Raw genomic sequence first — 16,230 nt, forward strand, 5'->3', positions numbered from 1 at the left:
ACCAAAACACCAAAAGCACTGGCAAGAAAAGCCAAAATAGACAAATGGGACCTAATCAAACTCCACAGCTTCTGCATGGCAAAAGAAACAGTCACTAGAGTGAATCAGCATCCAACAGAATGGGAAAAAATTTTTGCAGTTTACCCATCTGACAAAGGGCTGATATCCAGAATTTACAAAGAACTCAAACAGATTTACAGGAAAAAAACAAACAAGCCCATTCAAAAATGGGCAAAGGATATGAACAGACACTTTACAAAAGAAGACATACATGAGGCCAACAAACATGAAAAAATGCTCATCATCACTGGTCATTAGAGAGATGCAAATCAAAACCACATTGAGATACCATCTCACGCCAGTTAGAATGGCGATCATTAAAAAATCTGGAGACAACAGATGCTGGAGAGGATGTGGAGAAAAAGGAACACTTTTACACTGTTGGTGGGAGTGTAAATTAGTCCAACCATTGTGGAAGACAGTGTGGTGATTCCTCAAGGACTTAGAAATAGAAATTCCATTTGACCCAGCAATCCCATTACTGGGTATATATCCAAAGGACTATAAATCGTTCTACTATAAGGACACATGCACATGAATGTTCATTGCAGTACTGTTTACAATAGCAAAGACCTGGAACCAACCCATATGCCCATCGATGATAGACTGGACTGGGAAAATGTGGCACATATACACCATGGAATATTATGCAGCAATAAAAAATGATGAGTTCGTGTCCTTTGTAGGGACATGGATGAATCTGGAGGACATCATTCTCAGCAAACTGACACAAGAGCAGAAAATGAAATACCACATATTCTCACTAATAGGTGGGTGATGAGAAATGAGAACACATGGACACAGAGAGGGGAGTACTAAACACTGGGGTCTATTGGGGGGAAAAGGGGAGGGACAGCGGGGGGGGTAGCTGGGGAGGGATAGCCTGGGGAGAAATGCCAAATGTGGGTGAAGGGGAGGAAGGGAGCAGAACACACTGCCATCTGTGTACCTATGCAACTATCTTGCATGTTCTGCACATGTACCCCAAAACCTAAAATGCAATAAAAATAAATAAATAAATAAATAAATATTAAAAAAAAGTTTTATAAAGGTAATAACAACTAATATTAATTGAATACTTATGCGACTTTTAAGTTCTTTATATATCATCTCAGCAAAGCTTTTCTATAACTCTGTGAAGTAGATACCGTAATTCCACCTTACAGATGAGGAAGCTGAGGTACAGAGAGATTACATAATTTATCTGAGGTTTTTCAGCTCCTAAATGACCAAGTTGGTATTAACACCCAGTCTGGCCCTTACCCAGCAGGCTTCACTGCCTTCATAAGCAATTGTGGCCATGGAAGGAGTGTGGTGGGTTATTCCAAGTGAGAAGAGTGGGTTATTCCAAGTGAGAAGAGGTAATGTACTTGAAGACTCATCCCTAATTTGAGGTTCTTTTTAACAAAAATTGTGAAAAATATGCATAACATAGTTTACTGTTTTAGCCATTTTTAGGTACACAGTGCAGTAATGTTAAGTACAGTCATGTTGTGATGTAACCATTGCTGTCCGTCATCTTCAGAACCGTTTCATTTTCTCAGACTGAGACGCTGCACCCATTAAACAGTAACATTCCCTTCCCCTCCTTCCATCCTCTGGCACCCACCATTCTGCTTCATGTCTTTATGAATATGACTGTTCTAGGTACCTCGTGTAAGTGGAATCATACAGTGTTTGTCCTTTGAGTCTGGCTTATTTCACTTAGTATAGTATCTTCAAAGTTGGTCCCTCTGTTAAAAAAAAGAGTCTGTAACTTCAAATTATATCATATGACCAAAATACAAGAAATGCAGCCTTGTTTTTAACAGCCTGATAGTCACATTGGAGGTCAGATGATTTCCTTATTCTGAAATTATATTTGGGAAGTTATAATCCACAGCCCAGCAGAGAGGTGCCTAAATTACACAGTGGGCCTTTTTATTGTATAGGATGGAAAGATAAAGAGAATTAAATATATTTGTGTCTATATGCAGGAAAGAAAGGATAAGCTGGTAGAACGGATCAGTTGAATGGAAGGCTTTCTTTCCTAAAGAGGGAGGTTTAAGAGTTAATGACTGAGGCAGGTGTGGTGGTGCATGCCTGCAGTTGGAGCTGTAGTCTGAGGCAGGAGGATCACTTGAACCTCGGAGTTCAAGACCAGCCCTAGGCCACATAGTGAGACCCCGTCTCTATTTTTAAAAAAAGAGAGTTAATGATTTAAATATTTCCTTCATGTTTGTTTCCCAACCTCCAAAAATAGATCAGATACAAAAATCAGCTGGATATGGTGGTGCGCACCTGTAATCCCAGCTACTCGGGAGGCTGAGGCAGGAGAATTACTTGAACCCAGGAGGCAGAGGTTGTGGTGAGCTGAGATCATGCCACTGCACTCCAGCCTGGGCAACAGAGTGAGACTCCATCCTAAAAACAATAAAAATAAAAACAAAATAGATCGGAATATGTCTCAGGTCTTTTAACCTTTAAAAATTTCCCGAGGATTTTATGAAACTTCTTGTTTAGATTTGCTTTTATTTCAATATCCATGACTAACCAACCTGTATTAGGGTCTATTGTGTGAATAAAGGGAAAATTTTGGGTAAAACTCCCTGCCGCCCTTTGCATTAAGAGTGCCTTGTTCTTTGTGGAGTGCTGTCGTATACACTATGAGGTTGGATCCTGAACCTCCTCAGCTGGGTAGATGGTGGTGGAGTGGTTCCTCACTTTGAAATGAGGAACTAAATGAAAGGGCAGCCAAGTAACTTGCCTAGGTGGCATCTCCCCGAGGGCTTTAAAATCTCCTTAGTTTAATTTAGTTTGTGGATACATTTTTTACTTTTGCTTTTCCCTTTTCTCAGAGCTTGACAAAAGATTTGGGAGGCAGTGCAAAATGCTCAGACTTCACAGAGGAAATCTGTCGCCGAGTAAAAGATTTAGATTAATGCTTCTGCAGCTGGTATTTGCATCAGTCACTCCAAATGGACACCACATAAACCTCTATGTAGAATACCTATGTATGTATGCATTGGTTTGCTTGTTTCTTGACAGTACATTTTTAGATCTGGCCTTTTCTTAACAAAATCTGTGCAAAAGATGCCGGTGGATGTCCCTGCGTCTGTTTTCAAAGAACTTTTTCCAAGTGCTTGTTTTATTTATTAAGTGTCTACCTGGTAAACTTTTTTTTTTGTAAACTCTTAAGTGAACAGCATAATTTGCTATTCTAAATCCTTTTACACTTAAGTTAAAATAGTTTCTCTTCAACTGTAAATATCAGGATACAGAATTAACAAGATAAAATGTCTAACTTTTTAAGAAAAACCTTATTTTCTTTGGTTTTTGAAAAACATAATGGAAATAAAACAAGATATTGACATAATAGCACAAAGTGACACTGTTATAAAACTAAATGGGCACAAGAAAGATTTCCTGGGAAAGTTCACATCAAAAAGAGTGAATGTGGTGATTTCTAAATGATATGGAAAATAGAGACAGATTTGTCCTTTACAGAAATTACTGAGTATGAATTAAAACTTCAGATCCAAGAAATATATAATGAGAAATATAATTTTTGTTAATAAGACAGAGGTAATATATTGGATACAAAGATACAAATGTATTGTGTGTTCAATTATTTTGTCTTGAGATTTATTATTTTTTACAAGAACTTCTAATGAAGCAGAGACCTAGTACTTCCTTTTATTGGATACATTTTCAGCATCATGAGTTGTCGCAGCCTCTGAGTCCCTGCTCTCGAGCCAGAAGGGCTGACTGTCATGCATGTCTCTGTCTGGGAATGGACCACAGTGCAGCTGGTAGTGCTGGGGGCGATACTGCCAAGAGGCTTGATCACATGTATTTTGACTGCAATTGAGGAACTTGGGATGCTGACCGTTTCACATTTCAGCAAGTGCCCCTTCTCATCTCCCGGAGCACCAGTTACTGCCCTCTGCCTCAGCAGTACCAGTATAAGAAGACATTGCAGACACTGGAGGTGACTCAGCCTGAGTTGATTCACAAAATTGTGCCATGCTGGGGCTTGAGCTTGAGTTGGGGCCCAGCTTTTGACCCTCAGGCATCTCCTGTCCCTTCCTGCCCTCCTCTCCCTTCCCCTCCGTGGCAGCATGATTTTCTTAATCCTCAGACACTCACTGTTTTCATGAACAGTTACCCTGTGGCCCCACAACCAAAGACAACTCATGCCCTCCCTTGACCCTTGTATAACATTGCAAACCTGTGGCTTTGCAGAATGTACCCAGGCCACCAGGGGATTTTTTTTTTTTTTTTAGCAACGAATCCCTGTCTGGGTCATTTTTTAAGCTTCTAACCAGACTTACAATCTTAAATGTATTTTCCTTTGTTTAAGCTGCTGCTTCCTTGGTTTCATTGGATTGTGCTAGTTATCAGTGGCTCTTGGGTTCAAAGTAATAAAAATTCCAAATCTGATTGAGATGTTTGCTTTCTCCACCTGTTTCCCGTTCACATGCCTTCGGTCACGTTGGCTTAGCTTGCTACCGAGAATGGCTGCTTCCAGTATTCAGAGTGGAAGCGGGGTGGCCTGGTGGTGACAGGCCAGTGTAGAGTTGGCTGCTTTTACGAGAATGCTCCACTTAACCCCATCCTGCACCTTTGTTTATTCCAGGGCACCAGTGGTCACTCATGTCTGCTGTCCACAGTCTTGTGAGTTTAATACCCATGACTCTCTGCACTTGTCCCACCTGCCCAATTAACAAAAAAACCGGGTCCTTGTTGACAGTTCTGTTAAAAGGTTTAATATTCAAATTACACATTAAATAGGGTCAAACAGGCAGCAGCAGTTTTATTAAGCATCCAGTCAGTTGGCATGTGTGTGTCGGAGGAGTGCCGGGTGATGGGATAACAGGGTCGGCAATGTCCACCGCGATTCCAGAGGAAGTCAGGTCGCTAGGTGAGTTGTAACTGATTGCTTTCCCTGCAGTGCACAAGAGCAGTATCAGCCATCTCCCTCCCACCAGCTCCACAGCCTGCTGCCGGCTGTTTTGTATGTGAACTAGCAGCTTGTTAATCTACCTGGAACTAAGGCCAAAAATGATCAGCCCTTTCGTTCTGGAAGGAGAGCTGATCTCATTTGTCACCTGAACACAAAGCAATACTTAAACAGAATTAAAACTACCCACACGTGAAGCTTCTCGGAATTGTCAGCTATTACTGGCATAAGACCTGGTAAATGTAGAGCTAGTGCTGTGCCCTGACCTGGAGATCTAACAGATTTGCCAGAAATGCCTGTGCCCAGACTGAGGAGACCTGAGGCTCAGGAAGATGCTCAGAAGGCCTGCCCTCTATTCTGTAGAAACTGCGAGCACGGCCCTCGATTACATTTTTTGCTCTTGGTAAAAGGAGTCAATGATATCTTTGTACTTCTCCAAAACCGTGAGCCGTTTCAGTTTCATTGTGGGACCTAAAAGAGAAATGGGAAGAAATGAGTGAGGCCCAGGCTCCGAGAACTCTGAGAATGTGTGTGGTAAAGACTCACACTCAGTGAATCCTGTCATTCAGGAATTAAGCCAGACAGTTGGGACAGTCAGTAGCCAGCCTCTAAGACAGTGATGGCTCCTGGTATTTACGTGGCGTGTGTGTAGTCTCTTATGTCATCCCACTGGTTATGGCCAGTGGAGGATTGGGGAAGGGTTGGTATGTCACTTCTGAGAATAGGTTATAAAAGACTGCAGTTTCTTTTATATACGTAGGAAAGTGGTGGAGGCTACGTCTACCTTATCCTTGACCTGCACCCATTTTTAGTCTTCAGTCCATTTTTTCTAAAATAGGTTTATTCATTCTGTCTCTTGAATGAATAAATTGTTGAAGCAATAAAAAAAAAAATAGACTAGGTTTCTGTCTTGGACCATTCTTCCTGGGCAAGCTGGCTGCCATGTTGTGAGGACACACAGGCAGCCCAGGAGAGGCCCACTGGCCACACAGCCAGCAAGGAGCCGAGGCCTGCCAACAGCCAGATAAGTGAGTGTGGAGGGGGACCCTCAGCTGCAAGTGACTGCACCCAGCTCACATTGATGCAATCCCATGAGACCCGAGCCAGAACCACCCAGCTAAGCTGCTCCTGAATTCCTAACGCACAGAAATGTGGATAATACGTGTTTATTGCTTTAGGCTGCTACATTCTGGGGGGTCATTTGTTACACAGCAGTGTATTTGATGATTAGTACACAGCATCTCTGCATTTGTGTGAAAGTTCATGCAGTATTGGACATTATGCTTTGATGGTTGTGATGGGTGTAGGGGAAGTCCAGGTTCTGGGGAGCCTCTGCCATGGTCTTTATGAGAGGTCTTCCCCTATTACTTTCCTTGACCTTGATTTCCTCCCTCTAAAGTAAGGCTGAAGGAGCTCTGATTTGAGGTCCTGGGTAGCTTAAAATGCCTAACTCACTCTTGACTGTAAATGGAAACTTTCAGTGTGAAAGTCATTGTATTAACTACTTAGAGAGGGTATCTGCTGTCTGGTTGACCTTGCATTCAATCTGCTGGCAGCAGATGGCCAGATAAGCTCAAGGTCTCTTGACTGCAGCTCAGCATTGCTGTGCACAGTAGCATCTGGGTTCAGCCTTGGTCAGTTTGAGGGAATCACACTGGCATAACCATTTCCACCTCCCCTGTTCCATGAACACACCATGAACATCTCTTGGCTCAGCCAAGAGTGACCTCAGCTGAGGCTGCACTGGAGCACTCTTCTGGTTCTGTGCGCAGTGGTCCAGGGCAGCCTCATCCCTTTACCTATCACACTAGCCGACTTTCCAAAAGATCACAGTATCTCGCCCCTAGAACCACATGACTCCAGCCTGAACACCACCAGGGCCTTGGTGTTGGCTTGGTAGTTCCATTGTGATTTTAGAAGAAAATGGTCCCATAGTTAAGGCCAAGTTAAATGTCATGTTCAGATTAGAAAGTTCTAGCATATATCTTGTACATTCAACAGGCTCCCCATAACCACAAGCCAGGGCACTGAGCCATCACCCAGATTCCTGCCATGACCTTGATCTTGCCATGGCTCCTTCATAACGGGCACCTCCTAGGCACTGCCATGGCCCCTGCCTTCCCACACCGCCCTTGCAATAGTGAAGAGAAAACCTACCCAGCTCTCCACCCGAAATGGAGAAGTCTCTCTCAAGAATCGCCCACTTCTGGATGTGGTAGGGCCGGGCCGCCGCGTTTATGTTGACCCTCTGGATCCCCTCTTCGATGGCCTGGTACACGGCCTCATCCTTCTTCCCCACGATCTCTGATACTGTGGTGGCTCTGCTGCCCACCCGCTGGCAGAACTCCACAGCTTGTTCGGTCAGATTATCAGTCGGGTCAGAGGTGTCTGGGTCCAGAGTGCACTGAAGAGCCAGAGATGAGATGAGGACCAAGCCTTACCCCACAAGACGTAAGCCCTGGTCCTGGTCTTAGCTGTCGGCAAGGGTGTGAATCATGTGAGCTCTGTTTCAAAGACATGGTTCTAGAATGAGTAGCCGCTACTGTGCTGAGCCTCATGTTACTGTGGAAGGAGCAGTGGTCTCAGAATTAGAAGACCTCGGTCAGTGATGTCATCATCTGTAAAGCAGGGACCCTGACTCCTGCCTGTCTGTAACCGTGAGGCCCAAGTACCTGCTGAGAGCAACAAGGGAGGGCAGCATCGCTTTGTAAACTGGAAAGTGCAAGTAACACGTAAAGGATCCTCACAGTGGCGTGTGTGGGATGGAGGGAATTTCCATGTGCCACAGATGCTCCTACAGTGCAGGCAGCATGGACTTGAGTCATTTCAGAATGAAGCCATGAGATCTGCCTGTGCCCTGTGCTGAATGTGGCTTTTGCCATCCAGACCCACAGACCCCATCACTAGCTGTTACTTCTGAGCCAGAGCCCCCTCAGACACACCTTCAAGGTGAGCAGCATGGACAGGAACTTTCTCTGGTCCCCAATCAACATGGCGTTGCTGATGATGGGCAGCTCCATCTTCACGGCCTCCTCGATGGGCAAAGGGGGTACATTCTCCCCACCAGCTGTGATGATTAATTCTGGGGAGGCAAGGCCAGGCCCCCGGCAAAGAATGTACTTCAGGTGTCCCAGCTAAATCACAACCCAGGCCTCAGCCACACCCTGGAAGCCTCATGCACAGCAGGCAGCACAGCTGGAGATGCCCCCTCACTGGGAGCCAAGAAGCAGTGCCAGGCCCTCCGAAGCACCTCACACCTGCTGGGGGGGAGCTGGTGGTGGCTCCCCAAGGACAGATGCTCACCCAGGGTCCCCTCTCCTCAGCTCATCATCCAAGACATCTGGCCCCCTCTGCCAGCCCCAGTTCCTGCCCCCCGAATAGCCCATGTCATTTCCCTTCCCTGACTTTGCTTAATAAACACCATCCCTGTCACACACAGCACTCACCATCGTGCTAAGCACTTCACATAGAGTAATTCATTTAACAGTCACAATAAACCTATACTGAAGCAGACACTATTACTGTTTTTGCAGATGAGGAAACCGAGGCACAGAGATGTTCGGTAACTTGTCCAAGCTCACGTGCTACTAAGTAGCAGAGCTAAGATTTAAAATCCAGTCCCATTCCAGAGCCCGTGCTCTTACCTGCCCTGCTAGGATGCTTCTTCCACTTGCTTGCACCCTTCCCTGGAAGGTCCCCTCCCCTTCTTTCCTTCTGTCCAACAGACTGCCAGGCACTCAGTGCCCTGACCTGTTCTCTGATAGTAATGGTGGCTTACTTCTGGAGTAGATGGCAATAAATTCAATAAAATAAGTTGCACAAATGTACGTTGATTTTACTGAGACTGTACTCCTGTCCCTTAGTTCTAATTCAACAAAGATTAGTTGGTCACATTCTGTGCACAGGTCCTGTGCTGACATCAGGCACAGAACAGAACAAGGCTGGCCATGGCTGCAAGGAGCCCACAGTGCAGAGGGCAGTGAGACGGGGAGGCACAGAGGCTGCAGGGCTGGAGCAGGGAGGCGCCAGGCCCAGCTACATGCTGAACATGAATAGGGGTTGCTACGCAGAGGCAGGATAGGAGCAGAAGCTCACAGGCCTTAAGGGAGCTGCAGGTAGCAAGTGAGGCGGAGGCTGGAGGAGTAGGATGGATCTCGGAGGCCTCTTGTGCTGGCTGAGGAGCTGCGCTGGGAGGGGGAATGGAATGACAGCAAAGTTCTGGGCTGCTCTGGCAGCTCAGGTGAAGAATGGTTATTTAGGGGGCAGGCCGGCTAGAGAGGGAGCCGTGACAAGTGTCTGGATGATCAGAGTTTGTCTAGGACAGCAGAAGTGAGGAGGAAAAGACAGACTCTGGAAATGTGGGAATACAACAAACCAGCCTCCCCCACATATGCCTCATCATGGCCACCTCATTCCTGCCCTTTTCTCCCCACTACTGCCCTCTGCATTCTTACCAGCATCTTTTGCCATTAGTAAATGATAAAAACCCTTAGCAAACTACAGCTGGAAAGAAACTTCTTTAATCTGATAAAGAACATCTACAAACATTTTTTTTTAAGTTTTTTTTTTTTTTTTTTAGACAGAGTCTGGTTCTGCCACCAGGCTGGAGTGCAATGGCGCAATCTCGGCTCACTGCAACCTCAGCTTCCTGGGTTCAACGTTTCTCCTGCCTCATCCTCCCAAGTAGCTGGGACTACAGGTGTGCACCACCATGCCCAGCTTATTTTTGTATTTTTAGTAAAGACGGGGTTTCACCATGTTGGCCAGGATGGTCTTGACCTCTTGACCTTGTGATCTGCTCGCCTCAACCTCCCAAAATGCTGGGATTACAGGCATGAGCCACACACCTGGCTAAAAAAGATTTAATGATTATTTTTAATAAATAGAGACAGGATCTCACTATGTTGCCCAGGCTGGTCTCAAATTTCTGAGCTCAAGCCATCCTGCCTCAGCCTCCCAAAGTGCTGGGATTGCAGGTATAAGCCACTGTGCCCAGCCAACATGCTTAGTGGATAAAATAATGCTTGTCCCCTGAGGTCAGGAACAAAACAAGTTTGACCACTATCACCACTTCTATTCAACACTGCCCTGGAGGTCCTAACCTGTGCAATACAATAAGAAAAAAAAATCATTTGTCATTATTTGCAGATGATATAGTTGTGTCCATAGAATATTCAAATGAATTAAATATGTCGACTGATCAAGGTCATTTGATACAAGGCCAATATGCAAAAAGCAGTTGCATTTCTATATACCAATAGCAAACAAATAGACAAAAAAAGTTTCACAGCAACATCTGAGCTGAAAAAATTTTAGAAATGATATTATTTAAAATAGCATAAAAAATTATTAGAAGTAAATACAAGGGCAGGGCACAGTGGCTCATGCCTATAATTCCAGCACTTTGGGAGGCTGAGGCAGGAAGGTCACGAGGTCAGAAGTTCAAGAACGGTCTGACCAACATGGTGAAACCCCGTCTCTACTAAAAATGCAAAACTTCTCTGGGGGTGGTGGCCTGTGCCTGTAATCCCAGCTACTCAGGAGGCTGAGGCAGGAGCATCACTTGAACCCCAGGAAGAGGAGGTTGTAATGAGCCGAGATCACACCACTGTACTCCAGTAAGGACGACAGAGAGAGACTCCATCACACACACACACACGCGCGCGCGCATGCGTGTGAAGTAAAATACAAGGAAAGATGTGCAAAAATCTCTAGCCTCACAAATGTAGGCTGAATGCAGTGGCTCACACCTATAATCCTAGCACTTTAGGAAGCCGAGGTAAGAGGATGGCTTGAGCTCAGGAACTCAAAACCAGCCTGGGCAACATGGCAAAACCCCCTCTCTACAAAAATAAAACATTAGCCAGGTGTAGGAGCTTGCACCTGTGGTCCCAGCTACTTGGAAGGCTGACACCTGACCGGCAGATCACTTGAACCCGGGAGGTAGAAGTTGCAGTGATCAAGATCATGCCACTGCGCTCCAGCCTGGGAAACAACGCGAGACCCTGCCTAAAAAATAAATAAATAAATAGCACATTACTGAGAGAAACTGAAAAAGACCTAAGTAAATGGAGAGAGAGATTTATCATCTTTGTGAATTGGAAGACCCAATATATAAAGATGTATTTTCCTCACCAAATTGATCTACAGATTCAATGAAATAAAAAATCAAAATTCCCTCCAGTTTTTGAGGAAACATACAATGGAAAGTTCCTATGGAAATGAAAATGGCCAAGAATAGCCAAGGTCGTCTTGAAGAAGAAGAAGACCAGGGCTGTAAGCACTTAACCGGTTATCTAGCCCGGTCATAGAGCTATAGGAATTAAGACACTGTGTACTGGTGCAAGGGTAAGCGAATAGAACAGGGAACAGAGTAGAGTCCACACATAGGCCCCTCACAGTCACTTCGTCAAGGACACAGGTACCACTGCAAGGCAATGAGGAAGGGACGCTGTGTCGGTTGGATATGTATTTGGAGAAAAGCTATCTGGACCTTTACCTCTCATTATACTAGTTCTAAAAGGAGGGCCAGCTCTGGTTGAATTTGGTTTTCAGGCTGCTATCCTCCTGCAGGAATGTGGGTCCCCTCATCTGCCGTTACAAAGAGGAACACCAGGTGGCGCCCAAGGCACATCCAAGCAGCCACCTGTCTCTCCCGGAGTCTTCTGGGAGGGTACCTGGCAGGGCTCACCAGCCTGCACATCCCAGGGCCCAAACACCACCGAGATGTTTTGTCCCCCCCTGGGGCGGCCGAGATGGGGCCTGGGCACGGTCGCACACTGCCTCTGTGTGATGTCCACAAAGTAGTTTACCCACTCGCTTCATTTGTTTCCCCCATGAGGCCCTGGCGCAGGATTCCCACGTGGGTGCCACGGGCGTGACACCAACTCAGGTGAAGTAGGTAGAACGCACTTCCACAGAGGCATCCCCAGCTATTTCTGTCTCTGTGGGAAGTTTGTCTTATTTTAAATTTCATATCCAACGTGCATTCTATTCCCCATCGTATCCGTGTTTGCATCTAAAAATACATAATACTCAAGCTCTTGAATCTTCTGCAGAGACTTGCCTTATTTCTCTAAAGGTCTCATTTCCAGCTCCACCATTTACCAGCTGGGTGACCTTGGACAAGTTACTTAACCTCTCTGGGTGTCCTCATTAGCAAGTTAGAGTTCATAGGAGAGGGGAGTAAATAAAACAATGTCACTAAAGGTGTGTGACACTTAATAAAGGCTCAATACTGGTGCTGGTATGAACAGTGGTGGCAGTGGACTTCCTGCCCCTACCCCACTATAGCTGTCCAGGGCGCTAGCCTTTTTGTTTTGTTTTGGTTTGGTTTGATTTTTGGAGACAGAGTTTAGCTCTGTCTCCCAGGCTGGAGTGCAGCGAGGTGATCTCGGCCCACTGCAACTTCCACCTCCCAGATTCAAGCAATTCTCGTGACTTAGCCTCCCGAATAACTGGGATTACAGGTGCCCAACTAATTTTTTGTGTGTTTTTAGTAGAGACAGGGTTTCACCATGTTGGCCAGGATGGTCTTGATCTCTTGATCTCGTGATCCGCCCACCTTGGCCTCCCAAAGTTCTGGGATTACAGGCGTGATCCACTGAGCCCAGACTTTTTGTGGGTTTTTAGTAGAGATGGTTTCTCACCATGTTACCCAGGCTGGTTTCAAACTCCTGAGCTCAGGCAATCTGCCTGCCTGGGCCTCCCGAAGTGCTGGGATTACAGGCATGAGCCACCGTGCCCAGCCTGGGGTGCTCACCTTTGAGGCGCCCAGTGATATAGAGGAAGCCGTCTGCATCCAGGCGGCCAGCGTCGCCCGTGTGCAGCCAGCCTTCCTCATCGATGGCTTCACATGTCTTGTCCTCCATGTTCAGGTAGCCCATGAAGATGGTGCGGCCCCACAGGCAGATCTCACCAATGCCCTCTGCATCCTGGTTCACCAGCTTCACCCGACAGCCAGGCACCACCTTGCCTGAGCTGGTGAGGGAGGGGCCAGGAGACTGGTCAGAGGGAGGCTTCTCCTCCCAGCCCCCATGGTGGGGGTCTTCACTGATGTCTAGAAGGTATCCCCTCACAGACTTTTGGTATTTGTTTTTCTTTTTCTTTTTTTTGAGACAGAGTCTTGCTCTGTCGCCAGGCGCCAGGCTGGAGTGCAGTGGCGCGATCTCGGCTCACTGAAACCTCCGCCTCCCAGGTTCAAGCAATTCTCTTGCCTCAGTCTCCCAAGTAGCTGGGACTACAGGCGCACACCACCACACCCAGCTAATTTTTATATTTTTAGTAGAGATGGAGTTTCACCATGTTGGCCAGGATGGTCTCGATCTCTTAATGTCGTGATTTGCCCGCCTCAACCTCCCAAAGTGCTGGGATTACAGGCGTGAGCCACTGTGCCCGGCCAGGGCTTTTGTATTTTAACAGGGGACTTAGAGCTCAAAGGTAGAGCCAATTAAAGGGTTTTAGGGAATGAATGAAGGAAGGAACAGAGGAAATGGTAATGACAGAACTTGGAGCACTGTGATAGGCTGGCAGGGAGAGGGGATATTGAAGCAACAGATGATCTTGCAAATCACTCCTCAGAACGGACCACCCTAACCGCCCATTAGGAGACCAGCCTGGTCCCCCACTCCCACCCCAGCTGGCCCCTGGAACACTCTGGGACGCACCCCACCCCAGTAGAGGGAGGGGCTGGAGGAAAACTGCTCCATAGGTAGACTCCTGTTCAGGGGGCACCTGGGCTGTGCAGGCTGTTTTCAACCACTGACTCACACAACACAGTGGCAGAGGCCACCCCCACTAGACTGAGGAGAGCAAGCTGGGGACTCAGCCCAAGGTGGCAGTGCTGGCTCTCGGAGGCTCCACAGCCCAGCAGCCAGGTCTCTGGGACCCAATTGGTGTGTAAAGAAGAGGGGGTCCCTAGGGCACTCAGCAGATGGGTACAGAGGAGTGCCAGCAAGGGCGCGTGGGTGTGCACATGTGCGGCAGCCTCTGGCCTCACCTGTACAGCCGGTAGTTGTAGGGGCTGGACATGAAGTGGGGTCCTGAGGTCTCACTGAGGCCATAGCCCGCATACAAGCGGATGTTGAGGCCCAGGAAGAAGTGCTGTGTCTCTGCCGTCATAGGGGCTGCTCCATAAAAGTTCTTCTGACACTTGGCAAAGCCCAGTGCCTGGCGGACCTTGGCTAGCACCAGGTAATCTGCCAGTCTGGTTGTGAAGGGCTTCAGGTTGCTGGTGGGAGATGGAGAATGGTTCACAGAAGAAATCACACACAAACACACATGCACACACACACACAGACACACACACACAAACACACACACAAACACACATACACAAACACACACACAGACACACACAGACATACAGACACACACAGACACAAATGTACACAGAGACAGACACACAGACACACACACAAACATACACAAACACACAGACACACACACACAGACACACACAAACACACACGCACACACACAGAGACACAGACACACACAGAGACACAGACACACACACACACGCACACACACAAACACAGACACACACAGAGACAGACACACACACGCGCACACACACAGACACAGACACAGACGCACACACACAAACACACACACACACAAAAGGGTGGTATTAACACACTGGCTCAGCCATTCCAGTTGTCTGTTCCAGTTGGTTGGTTTGAATATTGAGCCTGCCTGTCAACACACATGCGGAGGTAGGTACGCAGGCACAGGGCTGTGTGCAAATGTGTCTTAAATCAGGAAGTCAAACAGATTCACCTGTGTACAGGTGTACAGACAACACAGACACATGCCTTTTTGCACACACAATACACATGCACAGACTTGAAGTATATATTTGTGTAGACACAGGTACAAACATGGGACCCCAGTGAAACCCACAAATGCTTTGTTCATGCACATTCACTTTTGATGTCTGTGCAAAGGAAGCTGTGGGTGCACAGGCGTGTATACACATCTCATGAAACATACCATTTCACAGACACGTGGGGAATGGAAACTGCTAAATTGAAACCAAGCAAGATTTATGTCACTGACACTCCCATAGCACTATGTGGGAATCTAGAAAGCCATAGAAAGGGGACGAGGTCGGAGGGGTCACTTGAGATGCTGAAAAGCCTGGAAAGGCAAAGTCCTTATCACTGTGGCCCCTTCTCCAGCCACCCACTGAGGTCTGGAGACCTCAGGAGACTGTGCCAGGACCTGCTCCTAGGGAGGTGAATTTCACTTCAGAGAAACCAACTTAGTTCTCCCCGTCAGAATCCAAAGGTTGAGTGACTGTTCCCAGCAGGTCCTGGGAAAAGCATAGGTGCTCAAGCCCGGTCATGGACGGGGCTTCTGCATGGGTTCTCCAGAGCTGCCTGGACACTGGCGCTGGGACGGGCATGGCCTATCAGACCCTCACCATGTTCTGGGTTATGACCCAGCCCGCTGCCTCCCTAGGCCTCCTGCCCGTGGACCCTCTGTACCTGCCAGCGCAGGTGAGGTTCTGCTCCAAGGTCACCGACATGGCCCACAGCAGCATCTTGCGCCGGATGAAGCCAGACTGAGCCGCTGCCTCCTGGATGCGCTCCATGATCTTCTCCCACACCCGGGGCACCCCCATGTGCGACGTGGGCTCCACCTCACGCAGTGTGTTCACCAGGCTCCCCTGTTCATACCAGAAGAGGCAGGCCTGCTGGGTCAGGGACAGCTGGGGACCAGGGGTCCTCTCTCACCAGCCAGGTGTGCAAATGCCTTGCAGACATGCCGGTGGCACACACAAGCTTGACGGGCACCCACACACACCTGCATGCAAGGTGTGGCACATACTGTTGGCTCAATGGCCTTTGCCTCCCTCTTTGGACACAGAACCCTGGTAGCAGGCAGCTGTCAGGCGGCCAGTGCTTCAGAAAGACCCCGGTCTCGTCCCAACCCTAAGCGTGGTAACTCTCCACTAGTCTAACTCGGACACAAAACTCCCATTCCCCTCCGCGGCGTTCAGTTTGAAACAGACAGGTGACACTTTGGGCCACTGAGATGCAGGTGGAGGGAACGTTGCTGGGGTGTTTCTCGGAAAGTTTTCCTCACAGTTAAAATAAGGGTCCCGAGAACAGGTGTCTCCTGTGAGGCTGGGATTCAGGGAAGGGCGGTAGCCAACCGGTGACACTCTGAGGACGCCCGTCCTTGATTGTGTCGCAAGCCCCACGAACCACTCTGACTCGTCT

General features: G+C 47.5%; 2 protein-coding genes across 5 annotated transcripts in view; one reads left to right on the plus strand and one right to left on the minus strand.

Annotated features, from left to right (window-relative positions):
* Positions 1–4,482, plus strand: part of IDH3A (isocitrate dehydrogenase (NAD(+)) 3 catalytic subunit alpha) — a 29,832-nt gene extending 25,350 nt beyond the window's left edge. The window contains exon 11 of the mRNA XM_002759838.6: positions 2,898–4,482. Coding sequence (XP_002759884.2) covers positions 2,898–2,981 — 84 coding nt within the window. The 3' untranslated portion in view covers positions 2,982–4,482. The remainder of the gene's footprint in view (positions 1–2,897) is intronic.
* A 303-nt stretch (positions 4,483–4,785) lies between these two features.
* The window catches only part of ACSBG1 (acyl-CoA synthetase bubblegum family member 1), a 63,845-nt gene continuing 52,400 nt past the window's right edge, over positions 4,786–16,230 (minus strand). For all 4 annotated transcript variants that reach the window (XM_035259383.3, XM_035259381.3, XM_035259382.3 and 1 more), the window contains 6 exons: positions 15,493–15,674; positions 14,001–14,231; positions 12,765–12,982; positions 7,945–8,084; positions 7,160–7,406; positions 4,786–5,473 (listed from right to left, as the gene is read on the minus strand). In XM_035259383.3, the coding sequence (XP_035115274.3) occupies positions 5,388–5,473; positions 7,160–7,406; positions 7,945–8,084; positions 12,765–12,982; positions 14,001–14,231; positions 15,493–15,674 (1,104 nt within the window). In that variant the 3' untranslated portion in view covers positions 4,786–5,387. The remainder of the gene's footprint in view (positions 5,474–7,159; positions 7,407–7,944; positions 8,085–12,764; positions 12,983–14,000; positions 14,232–15,492; positions 15,675–16,230) is intronic.

Source organism: Callithrix jacchus, chromosome 8 (genome assembly GCF_049354715.1).
Source record: "Callithrix jacchus isolate 240 chromosome 8, calJac240_pri, whole genome shotgun sequence".
Lineage (NCBI taxonomy): Eukaryota > Metazoa > Chordata > Mammalia > Primates > Cebidae > Callithrix > Callithrix jacchus.